General features: G+C 51.6%; 2 protein-coding genes across 2 annotated transcripts; both read left to right on the forward strand.

Annotated features, from left to right (window-relative positions):
* The first annotated feature begins 446 nt into the window (after positions 1–446).
* Positions 447–2,148, forward strand: LOC122382394 (glycine-rich protein 5-like). The gene is made up of 2 exons (XM_043367634.1): positions 447–683; positions 1,105–2,148. Exons 1-2 carry the CDS (start codon positions 669–671, stop codon positions 1,852–1,854), a joined length of 765 nt encoding a protein of 254 aa, XP_043223569.1. The 5' UTR covers positions 447–668; the 3' UTR covers positions 1,855–2,148.
* Positions 2,149–3,874: 1,726 nt separating this feature from the next.
* LOC122382388 (tetraspanin-9-like) lies at positions 3,875–7,265 on the forward strand. Its single transcript, XM_043367627.1, has 3 exons — positions 3,875–4,247; positions 5,897–6,094; positions 6,495–7,265. The coding sequence occupies exons 1-3, from the start codon at positions 4,017–4,019 to the stop codon at positions 6,711–6,713; spliced, it is 648 nt and encodes a 215-aa protein (XP_043223562.1). The 5' UTR covers positions 3,875–4,016; the 3' UTR covers positions 6,714–7,265.
* Positions 7,266–18,535: the final 11,270 nt, after the last annotated feature.

Consider the following 18,535-nt stretch of genomic DNA (forward strand, 5'->3'; position numbering starts at 1 on the left):
ACGGGCTGCTTCGAATTCGAGAGTGCTCGCTAATCTTGTGAAACGTCTCACAGGCTGGTATAAGGGCATCATATTTCCAGAAGAATCTGTGACTGTCTTGACAGACGTATTTCAGCAACCATTTAGGCGGCTAATGTTAGTGTCTATATTAGTCAGCATGGCGTGATTTAGAGCGCACTTGACGCCTCAATGCCAGAGGTATTGTGAATGCTGTCATCCCATTCCTGTGAAGCTGAGCATTAAGTCTGAGCGGGACCCCGATGAGCCTGTGCGTCCGGTTTTTGTCTACCATTGATGTAACGCATGGTCTCTAAGGGATCACTTTTTACCTGTCCACTTCACACACAAATTCGTATATGGGTCACGGTCCCTGCGACCGTTTGGCTCGGAAAACCCTCGGCCACTGACCATCCTCACTGCCCCCCCCCCCCCTCCCCTCGGCGGGCGGTGTTGTCGAGTCATCCCGCGCCGCTCTAGGGGGAGTCATTAGGGATCGCCTGGTGCCGCTGCCGCTCGACCTTTCACTGTGGGCGCCAGTGGAGGCCCGGCGGCCTTCGGTTGACCCCCGCGGGTCACCGAACGTCGACCGGCGAGGGTCGCTCCTATATAACGGAGCGCGGAGCCGACACAGGGCACACTGCACCGGCGGCAGCGCAGCAACCGACAACATGCTTCTCTTCAGGGTGAGAGAGTGACGAATACGGTCCCATCACAGCGAAACTGCACGGAGGGGGGCGAATGTAGTGATATATAATACCACAAAACGGCTCTGGTTTGATACGGGTGCGACTGTCCTTCTTGCAACTACTGACGAAATAATGAAGAAGTTATCGTTTATGTGTACTTATGTTTTGTCTTTTAGCTCATTTTAATATGAAAGTAGACGTTGTTTGTTATTTTCATCTTGGAAACAACTTTCAATTATGGTCGATATTTACCGTAAGCAGAATGTTCATTACGCTGGGTTCATACAGACATTCCAAAACGACCTCTGCACTCCTTCATGGAAGTTCACTGATCGATCCGTTATAATTCACACCGTGTCCTGTCCCACTGGTGGACTATGGACGGTGACCCCTCTGACGCTCACGGTATGTCCTGCAGACCTTGGCTTTGACCCTCCTGGTGGCGGCGTGCCGTAGTGACGGCCGCTACGGAGCGCCGCAGGGGCTCGGCGGTGAGGTGAGCGGCTTCGGCTTCAGTCACAGCAGCGGAGGCGGCGGCGGCGGATACAGCAGCGGAGGAAACGGAGGATACAGCAGCGGTGGAAGCCGAGGATACAGCGGTGGAAATGGCGGCGGATACGGTGGCGGCAGTGCCGGCGGGTACGGCGGCGGGGCCGTGACCAGGTACAGCCTGGGAGGCGGCGGCGGTATCGTCAGTGCCGGGTACGGCAGCGGCGGCGCGGGCGGCGCCGGGGCGGGCGGCTACGGCCCGGCGCGCGACTACAGCATCATCTATGCGCCGCTGCGGCGTCCGACGTACGTCAGCGGCAGCGCGCTGTTCCGCGGGCGCGGCTACAACGGGGGCACCATCTCCACCCGTACATTCTCCGCGCCGCGCATCGTCAAAGGCTCGTCCTCGGGCGGCGGCGGGTACGGCGGGGGACTGAGTGGCGGCTACAGTGCCCCGTCCAGCGGCTACGCCCCGTCCAGCGGCTACAGTGCCCCGTCCAGCGGCTACAGTGCCCCGTCTGGCGGCTACAGTGCCCCGTCCAGCGGCTATAGTGCCCCGTCCGGCGGCTACAGTGCTCCGTCTAGCGGTTACAGTGCCCCGTCTAGCGGTTACAGTGCCCCGTCCAGTGGATATAGTGCCCCGTCCAGTGGATACAGTGCCCCGTCCACGAGCTATTAACTTATTGATGCTTTGCTGCGGGTTTCTCTTCTGAGTTGATTTTCGTAGCAGTAACATATTCTACCGGCTACCGCAGTGAATCAGTAAGCCGAAATAACAATTGTTTTGCACGGGTTGAATGCGTACAATAGTACCTATTCTCTTGTTTTTACAACAATGGACATGTGACAGCTTCGTTTCCGGAGTTGTGAGGAAAAACATATTGCAACAAAAGCGGAGAATGAATATCTCAATGCTCATGCTGCTGTGAAAATGTACATAAACATGTGGGCACAATAAAGACTTAAAGAGGTATGAATCGCATCCAAACTTCGCGGATACCGGGAACTCCACCGAATACAATTGACATAAAAAGGTTTTTGACATCCTATATGCAATCCGAATGAATAAGTGGATGCCTGTGGGCCCTGGTGTCTCACTAAGTACTAAGCAGTAATTGTCGCGAATGACCCATCACTATTCACTAGCCTTTCGGCCCACGCCCGGTTCATCGGTAATAATTTCTGTGGAAAGTTTATTTATCGCGGGTAGGTATCACATACACGGTCCCTCCGGTTTAGCGTGTTTCTCGCGACCGCTTAGTTCCAGCTGCCTGAATAGTTATAGAAACGAGGATCAAACTAACACCTACAAACATAATCAAACGACACACACTGGATTAAACGACACCCAACTGTCTGTCCGATACCCCACTCACTGACCCGAATATACAGGGTGATCCAAAAAAATTGGAACCCCTAATTTAAAATATCTGTAAGTCAGAAAATTTTCACTTTATTGACAAACTGCAAACACCATTAGAAAGAGCGTTCAATTCTCTATAAAACCAAGTCGATTGAACTTAATTATTACTATAAATATTGCCCTAGACATATGCCTATAAAATTTGTGTCACGAAACTCAGTGAAACGTTTTTGAACATTATGCGCAAATCAGTGATTGACGCCTGACGGTTTGCTGTTCTGACCTGTCGTTTGTTGGAGGTCATGAATAAAAATAGCTCATTCACGTGCTATTGTAAGGAAAGGAAAGGCTGACGGCCTGCTGGGACCAGTTGTCCCAGAGACTGCTGGCCCGCGCAGTCGTAGCTGTCCCCAAGCAACTGCATGCCTGCGTGACGGCCAACGGAGCTCGCGTTGAACACATGCTGGGATGAACAGCGGAAGCTAGGACGCGTGTATCTGTTCTACTGTGTGCTTCTGTGTAACTTTTATGTAATAAAATTGAATTTGGATGTGGTGTTACTCGCAAAAAGACAGCAGATAGAGTGCTAACGGATTTCAGCGCATTGTTAACATTTGGCGATTTCGTTTCACTCAGTTTTCTCACGCTCATTCCAAAAGCTAAGTGTGGCAATGCTTTACATTATACATGCACCAATTTGACGTGATTTTATAGAGAATTTAATGTTTTTTTCTAATGGTGTTCGCAATTTGTCAATCAAGTGGACACTTTCGGACTTATAGACATTTTAAGTTAGGGGTTCCAATTTTTTTGGATCACCCTGTATACCTATGAGACAGGCGCCTGTTCCATTACCGAGAACTTATCTTCGAGCTTCTGCAAGCATGACGTAAAACAGTTCTTTCTTTGCCACTTCTCAATGCACAAAAAGACAGCAAACATATGGGTGTGCGCACCGATGCGTGTACCCCACCGTACACTGTACAGGTGCCTGTGTAATGAGTGGTACGCATACCTACATTATATTCAACACCAGCGCAACATGACATCCAATTTCGTGTTTCTTCACTTGTCAGACATCAACCTAAGCGTCGTTTTCAGCTCCGTTCTAAAAAAAAAACACTAGAGGAAATTAGCTAGTTGTTCAAGTCGTTGCCTCGCGCTATCGACTGAGTAAGACGGCCCTCGAAGTGGCGTGTTTCACCACGCGCCACTATCAGCCAAGTTCCGGGTGACCCGCCTCGGTCGTGACCTATGACGCGTCTCCCTCCTCGAGACCCACATGACGCACAACCTGACGTGTTCTCGAGCCCACGCTCCGCACACACAAAACCTCGGCCGGCGCGGCGGGCAAACAGGTGCGATAAGATAGCGCGCTTGTCGCCGTCGGTCCGCGTCGGCCCCGGTGGCGACTGCAGTCGCGCCCTCATGCTGCGCCGCACCGGACCACCCCACCCGCACCTCCAGCCGGCCGCACCATGAACTGCTGCGAAAGCATCATCAAGTACCTGTTCGGCCTGGTGACGCTGGCCATCTTCCTGGGCGGCTGCGGGCTGATCGGCGTCGGCGCCTACGCGCTGTCCAACGATGGCGCCACGCTGGGCTACCTCATCGACAGCGACCTGCTCTCTGGCACGGCCATCGTGATGATCGCCGCCGGCGGCCTCATCGTGGTCGTCAGCTTCTTTGGCTGCTGCGGCGCCTTCCAGGTAACCATGTGCTGGCCGGGTGCCCCTTCAGGGGAAAGTGCTATAGGGCTTTTGAATCCTCAATGTCAGCTTCGGGTAGGCCTATAGCGGCCCTCTCCTTACCTGTCTCAGTCACAGGAATGCAAGTCGCATATCTCAACATATATCGCAGTCTAATGGTCAAAATGATTCGAGCCACTGACATTGGCATTTTCGTGTTACATATCATTGAGCGTTTTGCCGAGACATTCGACGCCCAATCGCTATCGGAGAAACTGATTTCAATGCTGCACATGAAGGTAACACTAAGCCTGCATGGGTGGTCCGTTTAAAGGGACCCTCCCACCTTAACATTAGTTTTGAGTTGAGATAGCCAAGTTTGCGGCCAGGCTCAGAAACCACCATTTATCCTGGTCGCAACCCCCGCAGCTTTATGGTGTTCAAGAAATTTCTTCCCTTTACTTGCAGGGTGGGACCAGCGTGGTCCCTATCTCTTAACCATTACGGGAATCTGATGACGTCATCAGGCTCTCGAACGTCCGTTAAATGTTTGACTAAAACGTTTTGTAGCACGCGGTGGTATATGCTGCTTTGCGCGCAACAAATGCCGCACTTTCAAATAAAGTCGCTAGGAACAGCGGAGATCCCAAAAAGTAAACAAAAGTAAAAGTCTAATATCTTGAAAACCGGTGAATATTTTTCGGTGAAATTTGGTAGATATTCGTTTTCGCTCTTTCTGAACCGAGCGACATCACTTTCATGCCAATTCATTAACTTTTTTGAAGGTGGGAGGGTCCCTTTAAGTTTCAACCGAAGCGGTAGGACATTGCATACCCAGGGATGGTTCATAATTCATATGTAGCATTAAAACGGATCCTTTCCGTTGATCCGCAATTGTTATCGATATGTGAAATATTTTCATTTTTATTGGGTGATGATTTGAAGGAATTTTATGCATTGTATCGAGATCCGCGATCTTGAAATTGTCTATCAACTTCATTGCTTCACATTGCAACTTAAAAAAAAGATCCACGCATAGCTATAGAAAAAGATGCTAAATTAAACGACAATAAAGTAAGCCAAGTAAGCATAATGCAGCTGATAGTTTCTAACGGTGCATGCGACGCGAGCTTTACCCGCGGTAGAAGCTCTGTCAAGTGTGTGCCATGGTGCAGAGGCACACATAAGTAGCAGGACGGACAGAGGCCGTCCTGCTATCGATGTTTGAGCTATGGGCGCGTGGTAAGGCTCAGCCTGCCTACAAGTTAGGACGATAAGACGTGCCCACTATCAGGCACCGAAGATCAACAAAGCCGCGTTGCGTAGCGCAGCGTTTTGGGACGATATGTTTATGCTTATGGCCATTTTCGGAATTTACCTATCAAAGTGTAGTAAAAAAAAGAGCTTGATGCACATGTATGGATGAAACTATTTCATCGGAAGGCGTCAGATACTGCAAACATTATTCAAATTAACCGTAATTGTTGCGTAAGGGTACCAAAATGTTGAATCACAATGCCCGCTGGTGACGTCTAGGTACCAGGTGAGGACATGCATCGTCGGATCTGGGTTTGAGGTAGCTTACCTAGATTTCTGACTCCATCCTTGACTGTGGAGAGTGACCCCTCTGGCGAGTGTGTGTGATCTCTGACCTGTAACTCTGTCTGCAGGAGAGCCGGTGCATGCTGGGCACGTTCTTCGGCCTGGTGCTGGTGCTCTTTGTGCTGACCGCTGCCGGCGCCGTGGCCGGCTTCGTGCTCGGCGGCGATGCCATCACTGAAGGCCTCGAGGACATTCTCAACGATTCGCTGAACAACTACGGAATAAACACCGACACCAAGAACGCCTGGGATGATGTGCAGGAAGGCGTAAGTTAAAATGAAGAGTGCTGTCGTCGTATAGGTTTCACGAAAGGGCTAAAAGGTAACCATATGTAGGCACTAGGCAGTAACATATCTACCTTCTTTTAACATGTAGGTATGATGGCTGGTTTTTTAAAGCTGAATACTAACCTACCTATGAGTGATATATGCCGGTATACAAGAAAGTACGTAGATGTAAATACCGCCCGCTACCTACCTAGTATGCTTCATCTGTTTGTCTGTCTGTTTCTCCGTCCGTCCGTCCGTCTGTCTGTTTGTCCGTCGGGTCCACTCCTGTCCGCTCCATCCCCCTCCATCCCCTCCTCCGTCATACTATGCAGCCAGTCGATCTATCGGATCGGTCCTGTGGATGTGCCTCTCACTAACCTTCGTCGCCCTGTTTCAGTTCGAGTGTTGTGGAGTCAATGGACCGGCAGACTACAACGCTAGGGGCATCCACAAACCGGACTCATGCGGGGCCAACACTGACGGATGTTACCAGAAGATGGTCGACTTCATTGACGAGAACAGCAAACTTTTTGGCGCCGTTGCTATCGTGGTCGCACTTTTCCTGTTTCTGTCTATGATCTTTTCCTGCTCCATCCGAGGTTCAATCGCGTCTTAGTTGTGGAGTGTGCAGCTGCTTGGGCGACAGCATCTGTCAGTGCAGTGAGCTAAGATGTTCGAACGACGAACGTTCCAGATCCCTGTGATAGGGTAGTCCCTCAGTATACTGCGTGGCCTGTTGCCTACACTGTTTCTGTTCGTGCAGTACCTACTATATCATTGACTATGAAGAGAGCATCGGTGATTTTAGTGGTCTATTCAATTGACATCTAAGTCTGTACACACAGCATACGAGTATAGGTACGCTCATAGTGAACGGTCTCAGAATTAAGCATTAAAGTAGCTGAAAATCTGTCCCTCTTTCAGTGTAATTGTCAACTTCAGCACCAGTTTGTGATTCGTTTCACGAGAATCCACGCAAAGGCCGAAGGTGCAAGCTGGGATATACCATATTCGGTATTGCGCATGGTATACGAGCAGTCAAAACGTGTCCGGTAGCATTAGCAGCCTGGCATGGTGTTACGATATAATGATTGTTCCATTATTATGCGATGAACTGTCAGCCGTTCAACAATAAAGACCCAACTAGGTACCTTTACCTGTAACCGTATGCATTGTTTCTCTTATAAGTTGCTAAATGTTGCAAATACTTATAAAAGAGTGTTGTTCGTTCTTACTCTAAAGTTCATGGCATGTAAGTACCTACACGATCGTTACCTACCATGGTACTTATATGTATCTAACGAATAGTGTTTGTCTAATGAAGAAACAACCTGCGGTTAAATACCTTCCTTGAGTACCTACACTGAGAGTCATTTCGATCCCCCACCATTTCGCCATACCAAATTTGATATCGATACCTCCTTTCTGGCTAAGTTCTGGCGAAAAAAAAAAACGACTCATAATTGGTGACGTTAAGCTTTCAAACTCAACTTTTAGCCGATGATTATGAGCATATTTTTAATTGACCGAATCCTCAATGTAATCTGAATAAAATGACAAATAGCAAAAATTCGGATTTTCAAAAAAAAAATCAAAAACCGAATTTTTGCTATTTGTCATTTTATTCAGATTACATTGAGGATTCGGTCAATTAAAAATATGCTCATAATCATCAATATGATTTTCCTCACTACGCTAAACTCTCTTAAATCAACTTTTAGCCATTTAGATCACGTAGCGCAACACTAAGGCTACCTTTGGATTCCCCATGACTTAACTGCATCGAACCTGATGCTCTTTTTTGATACAAGAATATTAACCCGGGCCCTGATTGGAGGCATTTTGCCCCCCCCCCCCTGTGGTTTTTGTTGAATAGCGAAAAACGGCAGCGCTCAACGCCGCCAAAGTTTCAGTACCTTCCCGGGCATCAATTTGACACCTTCACAGAAAATTTCAAGTCACAGGTCACCTTAGGTTAGGTGATATTGATGGCAAACTCAGGTCATGTTCGAGCGAAAATGAGCAAAAAACATGACATCTTGTACCTAACGCTCACAAAATATACCTAGTTATCTAGCAATTTCGAAGTTCTTTATGTGGTCGTATAGAGAAAATGGCGCCACAAAACTGATACCTCGGATTTTACGAATTTAGGGACTTTGACCCCCAAAAATAAGAACAATCGATTAAAAAAAATTAACCCTTGCCGGACGTATTGGTTTTCTACATATGCGCCGGCCGAGGGGGGGGGGGGGTACGGCCCGTACGACCCTCCTCGCCGTTTCGGCTCTGGTGGAGCTAGCGCGTTGCGGAAAAAACGAGCGTGTGCGCCGTTACGAGACGCAGAGATTGGTACCCGATTTTAAGGTCCTAGGTCAACCGGTGACCTCTGAGGTCAGGTCAAGTGCCCCAAGATACGGTTCAGTTTTTGATGAATAACTTCGCAAAAAACGGCCGCAGAGCCGTGATTTTGGCAGCATCGTGTTCGTCTCGCTCAGGCGCGTCGAATGATATACTTTTTGTTTGGGTCAGGTCACCTTAGGGTGTTGACCTCAGGCAGGGGCGTCGCCGACGGGGGGGTCGGGGGGGTCGCGACCCCCCCACTCATCAGAACCGGGGGGGTCGACCCCCCACTTTTGGCGATGCTGAGTATGCTTTTTTAGCTATCATGTCAGGGAAGTTGGCGTCAGCAACATCAACAAATACAACGTCAGATTCAGAATCGCTTCAAGACTCCCTAGTCCCTATTGCTTATAGGTCAAAAAGCTGTAGGCTAGAACATCAGCATGACAGTATGATTCTAGTCCCCTTTCATCCCTCAAATGAGCGAGCGTGTCAAAACTGACTCAAGCGTTCGTCTGATTGTCAAAATAATGGTTGCAGTCGATTCGTCGGATGACGTATCAGTAACTACGAGGTACCTGGCTAGCCTCAGCCCTGCTACCCTCGGCCCTGCCTGCATAGGGGAAATGGGGTCAATGGTGGATCCCTCTGGGGCTTTCCTAATAAGACGCGCAAAAAGGAGTATATTGCAACGAAACTTCCAGTGACCTCGAGTTAATGAATGTTACACCTATCCTAAAAAAAAAATTGGCCCTGATTCGAATATGGATGACCTTGGTTAACTTTTTTTAGTTTTATTTGCTTCCACTTACAAGTGTGGTTTTTGGGGCCGATTTCGAGTTTAGCGCCCGTTTGAACCGTTTGAAGTAGTTTTGATAAATGATGGTTATGTAACATGTTACGAAGCTATCGTTGGTGGTTGTCAGTCACCCACTCTAGATGGCCGGCAGGAAGCCTTGCTGGTCGACCTGACCTGACCCAACCCGATCTACCCAAAATGCATGGAGTCATCATCTTTGTTCAAGACTAACATCGAACTCGTACTCGGGACCCCGATAACAGCTACGGCTCACTAAGTTCTAGCAGGCGGCCAGATTGTTTCCTACTTTTGGGCGCTGACCTAAGATGACCCGGCCAAGACCTTGAAATTGGGCATCATTGGCTTTCTCTAATCACGGGCAGCAATAGCATTCTCGCTCTTCCACGAAGCTCTACCTCGATCAGGGGCCGAAAGCATGCCTTAGCGTTACGTTGGTAAGCCTTTTACCTTAGCGACCCGTAAAATACGAATAAGAGCTAGCCTACAGCAACACAGAAAGCGTATTCGATAGCTTTTTTAAAGCTCTTTCGCCAACTTCGCCTCAGATATGACTTCGGGTCTATGGCTTGTGTACGGGGACCCGCAGTTGCTACTGTACACGAACCCCAAGTCTAACCGTCTGTCCTGTCCAGTAACAACCGATAACATTGACATCGACTGCTGGTCCCTGTACAAGAGCAGCTGAGGTTTCCTGTGAGTACCCTCTGACAGCTTATCGTTGTTCCCTGTGAGGGTGCTGGGACAATTTACTCAGGGTCGCTGTACAGTAGCAACTGCGGGTCCCTGTACCATAGAGTCCAAACAGCTAAACGGACGGATTTTGCCGAAACATTTGTTATGTAACAACCTATGATTCAGTGAATGTGCATGATATTCATGTTATCACCATCGTTTTTGTTTCGTCGAAACACGTCGCATGGCTTACAATTTGAACTTGAATAGAAAACTTGACATCAGGTAAAGGTCATGACCTGACTAGAAAAGAACTTGCAGCTGCATATGGATCGATCTGTGTTACTGAGCTGAACACACTCCAGGTGCTCCTCGATTCGGCAGGTCTTCCTGAGCCCATTGGTGGCTTTCCCAACTCGCTAGCTCAATTTGATCGGGAGTTATTGACAAAAAAACTAATCTGACCTTGATGGCTTCATAAATGACGTCATGCAAGGTCAACATTGCAAAAGTGACGCATCTAACTTTGCAATGAGTGCAACAAATCACGATTCTATGTGCTTGAGATAGTTGGAGATTATTCCCGGAGCCAGAACAGCAGTTTTCATTTCTCCCCATTGCAATGGGGCATTGACTTATTAATGGTGAGGTCACGAAAATGACCTGACCTCATATGACCTTTAGGAAAAATCCGAGATATACACGTTGTGAGACTTAATGGATACTAGATCCTGCAAGTTTCATTTCCCTGTGAAAGATCCTCTGGCAGTGAGGGCGTTGCGAAGTTGCGAGTTGCGACATAAGACCGTGCAGAGGTTCACTTATAACGTCAAAGATCAGTGACCAGGACCTGACCCGAAAATGCGGTTGGCGTCAAAAGATCAAGTAGTGTCGTAAGGCGTTCATAATCAGGGACGCGAGAACTAGTTTGAAGTTGTGGGGGCAAGGGTCATGGCTGTGGCGGAGACTGATTCCGGGGACAAAACCAAGGTACCCCAAATAAAATTTTCTCTTCGGATATAGGCTATTCATTTCGCGAAATGCCGAATAACGTAATCAAATAAATAAAACAAACGTTAAAAATATTAAAATTACTGCGGACTTCAACTCTGCGCCGTCGAAGGAGGCATTCAAATGCATTAGCCCTTTAACCCGCGAGTTGCTGGGGGGGGGCGTTAAACGCCCCCACTTTTTTCGCTGGGCCATAGCATAAAAACGGCGCGCCACAGGCGCGCCAAATTTTGGGTACCTGTAGGGAATTGATTGAAGTTTATTGTGACAAAGTTTCAAAAACAATCGGTCGGAAAATTTTTGAGATATCGAGGTTTTAGTGACGTCATGATTTCTGAGTTTTCGACCAAAAACGGCATATGTTCAAAAAATCATATAAAATCACAGAATAGACATACAGACATGCCGTAAACGCCATTAGACTGCCAATACCATGATCAATCAAATAGCTATCTTCAATTATTGATTATCGTTCCGCATTTTCCAAAACCTTGAACTGAATCTTGGCAATTTTTCGTGACTACTTCACGACCATGATACATGAATTTCTTAAATTGAACTTTTTGAGTCAAACACGTACACATATGATAAAATGAATGTCACCATCGTGTTCTACGCCCCAAATTACCTATGAAACATGTGTCACAGGCTGCGAATATCAGTTTTGATTTTCGGGCATATGTGCCTACCCGGTTGACCTGACCTTGACCCTGACCTATGCTTGACTGACCCCTATATGGAGCTGACACTCTTGTAGGCCTTATAAGATGGATTGTGCACCGTTTTGACAGAGTTTATGGCGAGAGGCGCCCATTGTGAAGTCCTGAAGTCCATGCTACTGAAAGCCCGATTTCAGGTGTTTGACCTGACCTTGACCCGACCTGTGACCTCAAAATTCAACTTTAAAGTACTCATCTGAAGCGTCTCGTCGCGCTCTTTCGTTTGCCGCCTCGTGTGTTTCGCTGCGCCTTTTGGTTCTCGAGTTATCGGCTGGGGGCGTTTAACGCCCCCCCCCAGCAAACGGTGGGTGGCGAAATACCCCAGCAACTGCCGGGTTAAAATTCGAAAACTGCAGACTTCGAAATTTAATATTTCCGAATTAAAACAGTTCTCGTTGTCAGTGCCCAAATCGGTAATTGCAGGCTAGGGACCCCAATTAAGCTATCTCAACTCAAAACTAACGTTAGGTGGGATGGTCACTTTTTAAGAAATGAGAGGAATGCCACCATATCAGACTTGCGCTAAGTAAATTTCCTCGGCCCACCCACAGTGGCTCACCTATTTTTGCCTTGATTCCATTTTATCCGACCGTGGAGGGGAGGGCAGCTTGGGTCCCCAAAATCAAACTACTCCATTTTTATTAGTTCGCATTTGGGCCACTTCATTTTGAAAATTACCAAAATTACATTTTAAAGCTTAAACAAAAACAAAATATTTAGCGAACATATTCAGTAAAGTTGTGCGGGCGGCGTCGCCCCCACGCCTTCAAGCTGTGGGGGCGTCACCCCCACAGCCTTGCCCACAGCCTTCAAGTTGTGGGGGCAGCTTGCCCCCATTGCCCCCATGGTTCCCGCGTCTATGTTCATAATTGTATTATTTCACATTTAGTAAATGCCTACATTTTCGGGTTAACACCGACCGTTGGGTAACACCGCCCGAGCTCAGCAAGCGACGAAATTTGGAGATTGCTGGACTTAAGTTGTTCTTATCGTAAATTTCGAGGCGCTTTAGTATATATAAAAAATACAATGGATTTTTTATTATATCCCTGGTACTATGTGGTATAAAGTCCCAGAATTTCGTTTTCTCGAAATTTTTCATTATCTTCTAAAAGTAAAACATAGCAACCGTAGCGTTGTCAGCGTGGCCACGGACCTTTTTGGTATGTTCTGGCGTTACCCTTTTTCCATTGAAAAAACGTACAAAATTGAAGTTTACTTGAACCCAAATAAAACTGGCGCAATGTGTACCGCCACCTTCAGCCTCAAAACGTTCCTTGTTTCAAGCTCTATCAATATCAGCCGGCTAATCGTGCATTTCTTAAAAACTGAGGTGGTACCTGGGGGGTAGAAGCACCCAAAGTCGGGTCTCTTTAACATTGGGTTGGTGGTGAAATTCTATGATTTGGGACTTTGCTGGCTTCCTCGTCTTATATTATATCAGTGGGTACGCCACCTTCAAGCTATACTGATAGAGCTATCAATTCTAAAACTACTGGTGCTTGTTTCGGCATCATTCGACAAATACCCAACTGGTACCTTGGGGGTAAAAAAACTTCCGACTGGAAAATATAGAGGAAGGTCATGGGTTCAAATCTCATCGCCGACAGAGTTTTTTGCGTGTTCAGGTATTAATATGACCGAACGCGTTTACCACCGATATCTTAAGAGCCAATGATCCCTACCAAGTCCCGCGAGGTGACATTCGATAGGACTCTCCAAGACCTTTCCAAGGCGTACTCAAGGTATATAAAAACACTAGGTAACACCGAAAAATTCCTTCAACATGAAGGCAACGGGTTCAGGTCTTGACAACTAGTGCTAGCATGATTTGCAAGATACTTGCTACGTAACTACTTTACAGTTTTCCTAATACTTTGCTATTACTTATGTTTCGCGATTTATAAAAAGACATATTTTTAGTTATCTCATTAAAATTCGTTCTTGCCAAGAAATTTGTAATTTCACGGTATGACATCATGCCTTCAGGAAGCCTCGGATATCTCAGTATCTAGGCAGTGAACCTACTTAATTCTGATGTTTTTAGAAATGAAATTGATTTTTGCATTCTCTTGATATGAACTTTTTGGAAAACAACAGAAAAACATTAAATTATCGCTTTTCAAAGTGCCATTTTGTGCTTGATAAGAAGTGATGGCCCTAGACAAAGCGTTCCTAAAAAATCTAGAGTGAGCTGGCCTCTATAAAATTAAAATTAGCACCAGTATTTAATTGTCTGTTAGATGTTAATTTTCATTAAGCTTAAGGTTCTACGGAAAAAGGCGAAATTCGCCCCTAAAGCTTCAATGTCTGAATGAAAAAAGGCACTATGGTTGTTCCGGAGGATCCCGGATAATACTTGGTGTTACTCTCGAAAGTAAAACAGCAGAAATGCATGTGCCTCCATTGCGCGAGGAACTAAAGAAATTTGTGCTTAAATAGAGTGTTTTGATGTCTGAAAAGGAGGTGGAAATACAAAAACCAGAGAGAATGTGAAAACAGTTTGTGAATATAAAGTTAAGTTTAATAAGCTATTAAGAAACAAGAACACAACGCGAGAACACTATCACAACATCTGGAGCCGTATTGACCCGGATTCGCCGGTGATTAAGATGTTGTATCGTGAGCCTGGCTACGCGTAGTTCAGTTAGCGACGCCAGGGTGGAAACCCGGTCGCCGGTTGTGCGGCAGTCGGCCGCCGGCCGCGCAGGGCGGGATGTGTTTTGCTTGGCTGTGCGCCAAGTGGGCGCGCAATCGCAGACGCGGAATAAAGAACTCACATTATATCAAATTGGCGACGAGGATCAGATCAAGGTGAAGCTTGGAGCTGTGTTGCGAGTGATGGTTGAAACGGACCGGTGATCAGTGCGCGGTGGTCAGCGAGGGCGGACAGGCCACGGACGGTGAGGGCGCAAGCGTTGCTTAGTACGAATGCTTAGTGCTTAGTATTGCTTAGTATTTTTATTTTCGCGCTGCTGATGGTAGTCTGTCTGTGCGCGCGCGGCCAGTGGTCGTGGCGGAGGATTTCCATGTGATCGCCATTTGTGGCGGCCATGATGCCTCGGCAGTGTGGTGTTGCGTGGCGCATGCGTCGGCGTGCTGCACGTGATTGGTCGGCCGGGGGTGGGACGCGCAGCTGTGGCAGCGGTCGTGATTGGCCGATTGGTGCGGCGGGGAGGGCCTCAATGCGGTTTGAGGTGCTGGTCCCAAGCGGATAATTTCGGCGGGAAGCTGGCGCGCGGCCGGGCGGTTCGGGACGAGTGCGCATGCGCGCGCGGTGACGTGCGTGTGACGTCACTACCACGTGACTCCCCGTCGAGTAAAGCGCGGGAAACCGCAGCCGGCAGCGCCAAGACGGGCGCAGGGCGGCGCGGAGCGGTGACGGTCGGCGTGAGCGGGCCGACCGGCGTGAGCGGTGGCCGACCGGCGTGTGCGGTGACCGGCCGGTGTGAGCGGTGATGCCCGGGGCGGGACGACCGGTTGGAGCGGCGGCGGGCCGACCGGTGAAGCGCGGCGGGCCGACGGTGGAGCGGCGGCGGGCCGACCGGGTGAAGCGGCGGCGGGCCGACCGGTGGAGCGGCGGCGGGCCGACCGGTGGACGGCGGCGGGCCGACCGGTGGAGCGGCGGCGGGCCGACCGGTGGAGCGGCGGCGGGCGACCGGGGAGCGGCGGCGGGGCGCCGACCGGTGGAGCGGCGGCGGGCCGACGGTGGAGCGGGGGCGGGCCGACCGGTGGAGCGGCGGCGGGCCGGCCGGAGGAACGACGCGCTGGTGAGAGCACGGCAGCGTGATGGATCCAACGGGAATGCAGCTGGTGTCTGCGGGGCCGTACCGGGCAGGCACGGACTTCGAGAAATGGCTGCGAGCGTTGGAGCGCTACATGGTCGCCATGGACATCCAAGGGCTACAGACGGTGCGCCGTGCTGCTACACCTGGTGGGGCCTGAATAGCCGATGTCAGCGACTCCCTGCCGGAAGAGGAGGCAGAAGGACCGAGGAAGACGAGTTCACCCGGCTAAAAAGGAAGTTGGTACGGTACCTGGTGCCAAGGAATAAGTCGTGGCTGAACGAGGGAAATTCCAAGGAATGACAATGGAGCCGGAGGAAAGCCTGGAGGAGTTCCTGGCCAGGCTACGGACCCAAATCCTGCGCTGCGGCTACGAGCCGGCGCAGGTGAACCGGGAGCTGCGAGACCGCTGCGTCCTGGGCAGCCGAGGCGAGCTGCAGCGGAAGCTGGTGAGGGAAGCGGCACTGAAGGGCGACGAACTCAAACTGGAGGATGTCCGGCGGACGGCACGCCCCACCGGGACGTCATGGACCTGACGACTCGGTTGTCAGGGGCGCCGGTACCGGCTGCGACGGACGGGGAGGCAGTCCAGGTGGTGAGGACGCCGCGGCGGGCGGAGGAGACGGCCAGGCGGCCGAGCGCCCGGGACCGGGCTCGTGCTTCGGCTGCGGAGGCCGGGGACACTGGCGGCGGGACTGTCCGACGGCCAGGGCGGACTCGGCGCCGGAGAGGGCGCGCCCTCGGTGGCAGGAGCGGTGCAGCAGCGCGGAGTGTCTCGCCCGCCCGGCCGGCAGACGGCGGTCGGCGAGACAGCAGACGCGGCGGACCGCTCGAGAAGAGGAGGTGCTTCAATGTGGCAGAATGGACACCTGACAGCGGGACTGTCCAGGAATCGGACAGGTGGCGTCCGTGGAGGAGGATGTCGTGAGGACGGTGGCGAGCGACGAGCCAGGACCGGCTGCCACTGGTAATCTGTCTGTCCAAAGGCCGGGAGACGAGATGCTGGTTGAACCGGGTCACCAGTGTCGATCGTGGCGGACGGCAGCATCCCGGGACTGAAGCTGAGGACCGTCCAAGATGCAGCTACGCTCGTCACGGGTCAGCCGGTGCCGGTCCGCGGCGAGGCGACGTGCAGGCGGAGTATGGCGGCCAGCGGAAGCGGCTGAACGTGGTTGTCAGCGGTCAGCTCCGACACCACCCGTGCTGGGGCGCGACTGGCTGCGTGAAATACGTCTGGACTGGCGGTCGCTGCTGCAGGTCAGCGAGGCCAGCAAAGTGAGCGGCGGGCGGACGCTGAGCTCAGTGACGGCGGCGCACGCAGCAGTGTTTGCAGGGGGCCTCGGCACGATGGAGCAGCGCGCGCACCTGACCCTAAAGCCGGACGCGGTGCCGCGGCGGCTACCACCGCGACCAGTACCGTACGCGCTGCTGCCGCAAGTGGAGGCCGAGCTGGACCGATGGGTCAGAGACGGGATAGCAAGAAAGGTCGACCCGTCCGAACCAGTACAGGCTGGGGCACGCCACTGGTTCCGGTGCCGAAGCCGGGAGGCGGGGTGAGGCTCTGTGCGAGCTACAACCTCACAGTGAACCCGCAGCTGATCGTCAAGCACCACCCGCTGCCGAAGCCGGAAGATGTGTTCGCAGGGTGAGTGGCAAGCTGTTCTGCAAGCTGGACCTAAAGCATGCGTACCAGCAGATGCCGCTCGATGAGGAGTCTCGAGCAATGACGACCGTCAGCACTCACAAGGGCGAATTCGTCATGAAGGACTGCCGTTCGGGGTCGCCAGTTCCGGTGCCCTCTTCCAGGAGGCCATGGACGGGTCCTGGAAGGACAGGAGGGATGCCGGTGTTACCTGGATGACCTATTGGTGTTCGGAGCGGACGAGCAACAGCTGCTGCAGCGGCTGGACGAGATCCTCGGAAGACTGGAGCGGCAGGGCCTGCGGCTGGCGGCGCAGAAATGCCAGCTGGCGGTGCCAGAAGTCGAGTTCCTGGGGTGGAAGGTGACGGCTGAGGGCATCGCACCGACTGACGGCGGTGTAGCAGCAGTGCTGCAGGCACCGGAGCCGACGGACGTCAGCCAACTGAGGTCGCTCCTGGGCTCCATCACTACTTCGGGCGTCTGCTGCCCGATCTGTCGACAGTGCTGGCGCCGCTCTATCAGCTGACCAAGAAGGGCGTGCCGTGGCATGGACAGAGCAGTGCGCCAAGGCGGTGGAGAAGGTGAAACGGATGCTGACTAGCCCGCCGGTGTTGATGCGGTATGACCCGGACCTGCCGCTGAGGTCGTGACAGATGCCAGCAGTGTGGGTGTCGGCGCGGCGCTGGTTCACGTGACACCGGACGGGGCGGAGAGGCCGGTGATGTATGCGTCACGGACGCTGACGCCCACAGAAAGGAAGTACCCACAAGTCGAGCGCGAGGCAGCGGCGGTGTCATTCGGGATAACCCGCTTCCATCGGTTCTGTACGGGCGGCCTTTCACGCTCGTGGTGGATAATAGGGCTCTATCCGGATCCTGAGCCCGGACAGAGACCTGCCGAGCCTGGCGGCTGCCCGCCTCCAGAGGTACGCGCTGCAGCTGGCGGCGTACAGCTACGCAGTGGAGCTGCGCCGGTCCGAGCACATGCACATGGCCGACAGTCTGTCGCGCCTGGCCATGCCGTGCTCGGGTGTCGAGCGAGAGAAGATCGACAGAGGAGGAGCCGACGTCAGCTTCCTGTGCTACATGGACGGCGCGGCGCCGGTGCTGACGGCAGAGGCGCTTGCGTCAGCAACGCGGCGCGATCCAGTGCTGGCCAGGGTGCTAACGTTCGTCCGGTGCGGTTGGCCGGCTGAGGTCGAGCCGGAGCTGGTGCCTTTCAAGCGGCGCCAGGACGAGCTGTCGACGGATGGCGAGTGTCGTGTGGGGCGGCCGTGCTGTCATCCCACAGCAGCTCCGGGCGCGGGTGCTGCGTGAGCTGCATGAGGGGCACCTTGGCAGCTCAAAAAATGAAAAATTGGCTCGGCGATATGTGTGGTGGCGGGGCTGGATGCAGAGCTCGAGGGCGCGGCACGCGATTGCGCAGAGTGCATGGACAAGCGAGGAG

This window comes from Amphibalanus amphitrite, unplaced genomic scaffold, assembly GCF_019059575.1.
Source record: "Amphibalanus amphitrite isolate SeventyFive unplaced genomic scaffold, NRLGWU_Aamphi_draft 000138F_arrow, whole genome shotgun sequence".
Classification (NCBI taxonomy): domain Eukaryota; kingdom Metazoa; phylum Arthropoda; class Thecostraca; order Balanomorpha; family Balanidae; genus Amphibalanus; species Amphibalanus amphitrite.

Bases quoted from the DNA above. Each gene is read 5' to 3' on its own strand.
- LOC122382388 (XM_043367627.1), top strand. From the start codon at position 4,017: ATGAACTGCTGCGAAAGCATCATCAAGTACCTGTTCGGCCTGGTGACG. The intron at 4,248-5,896 runs GTAACCATGTGC...CTCTGTCTGCAG, and splicing joins GCTGCTGCGGCGCCTTCCAG to GAGAGCCGGTGCATGCTGGG. The intron at 6,095-6,494 runs GTAAGTTAAAAT...GCCCTGTTTCAG, and splicing joins GGGATGATGTGCAGGAAGGC to TTCGAGTGTTGTGGAGTCAA.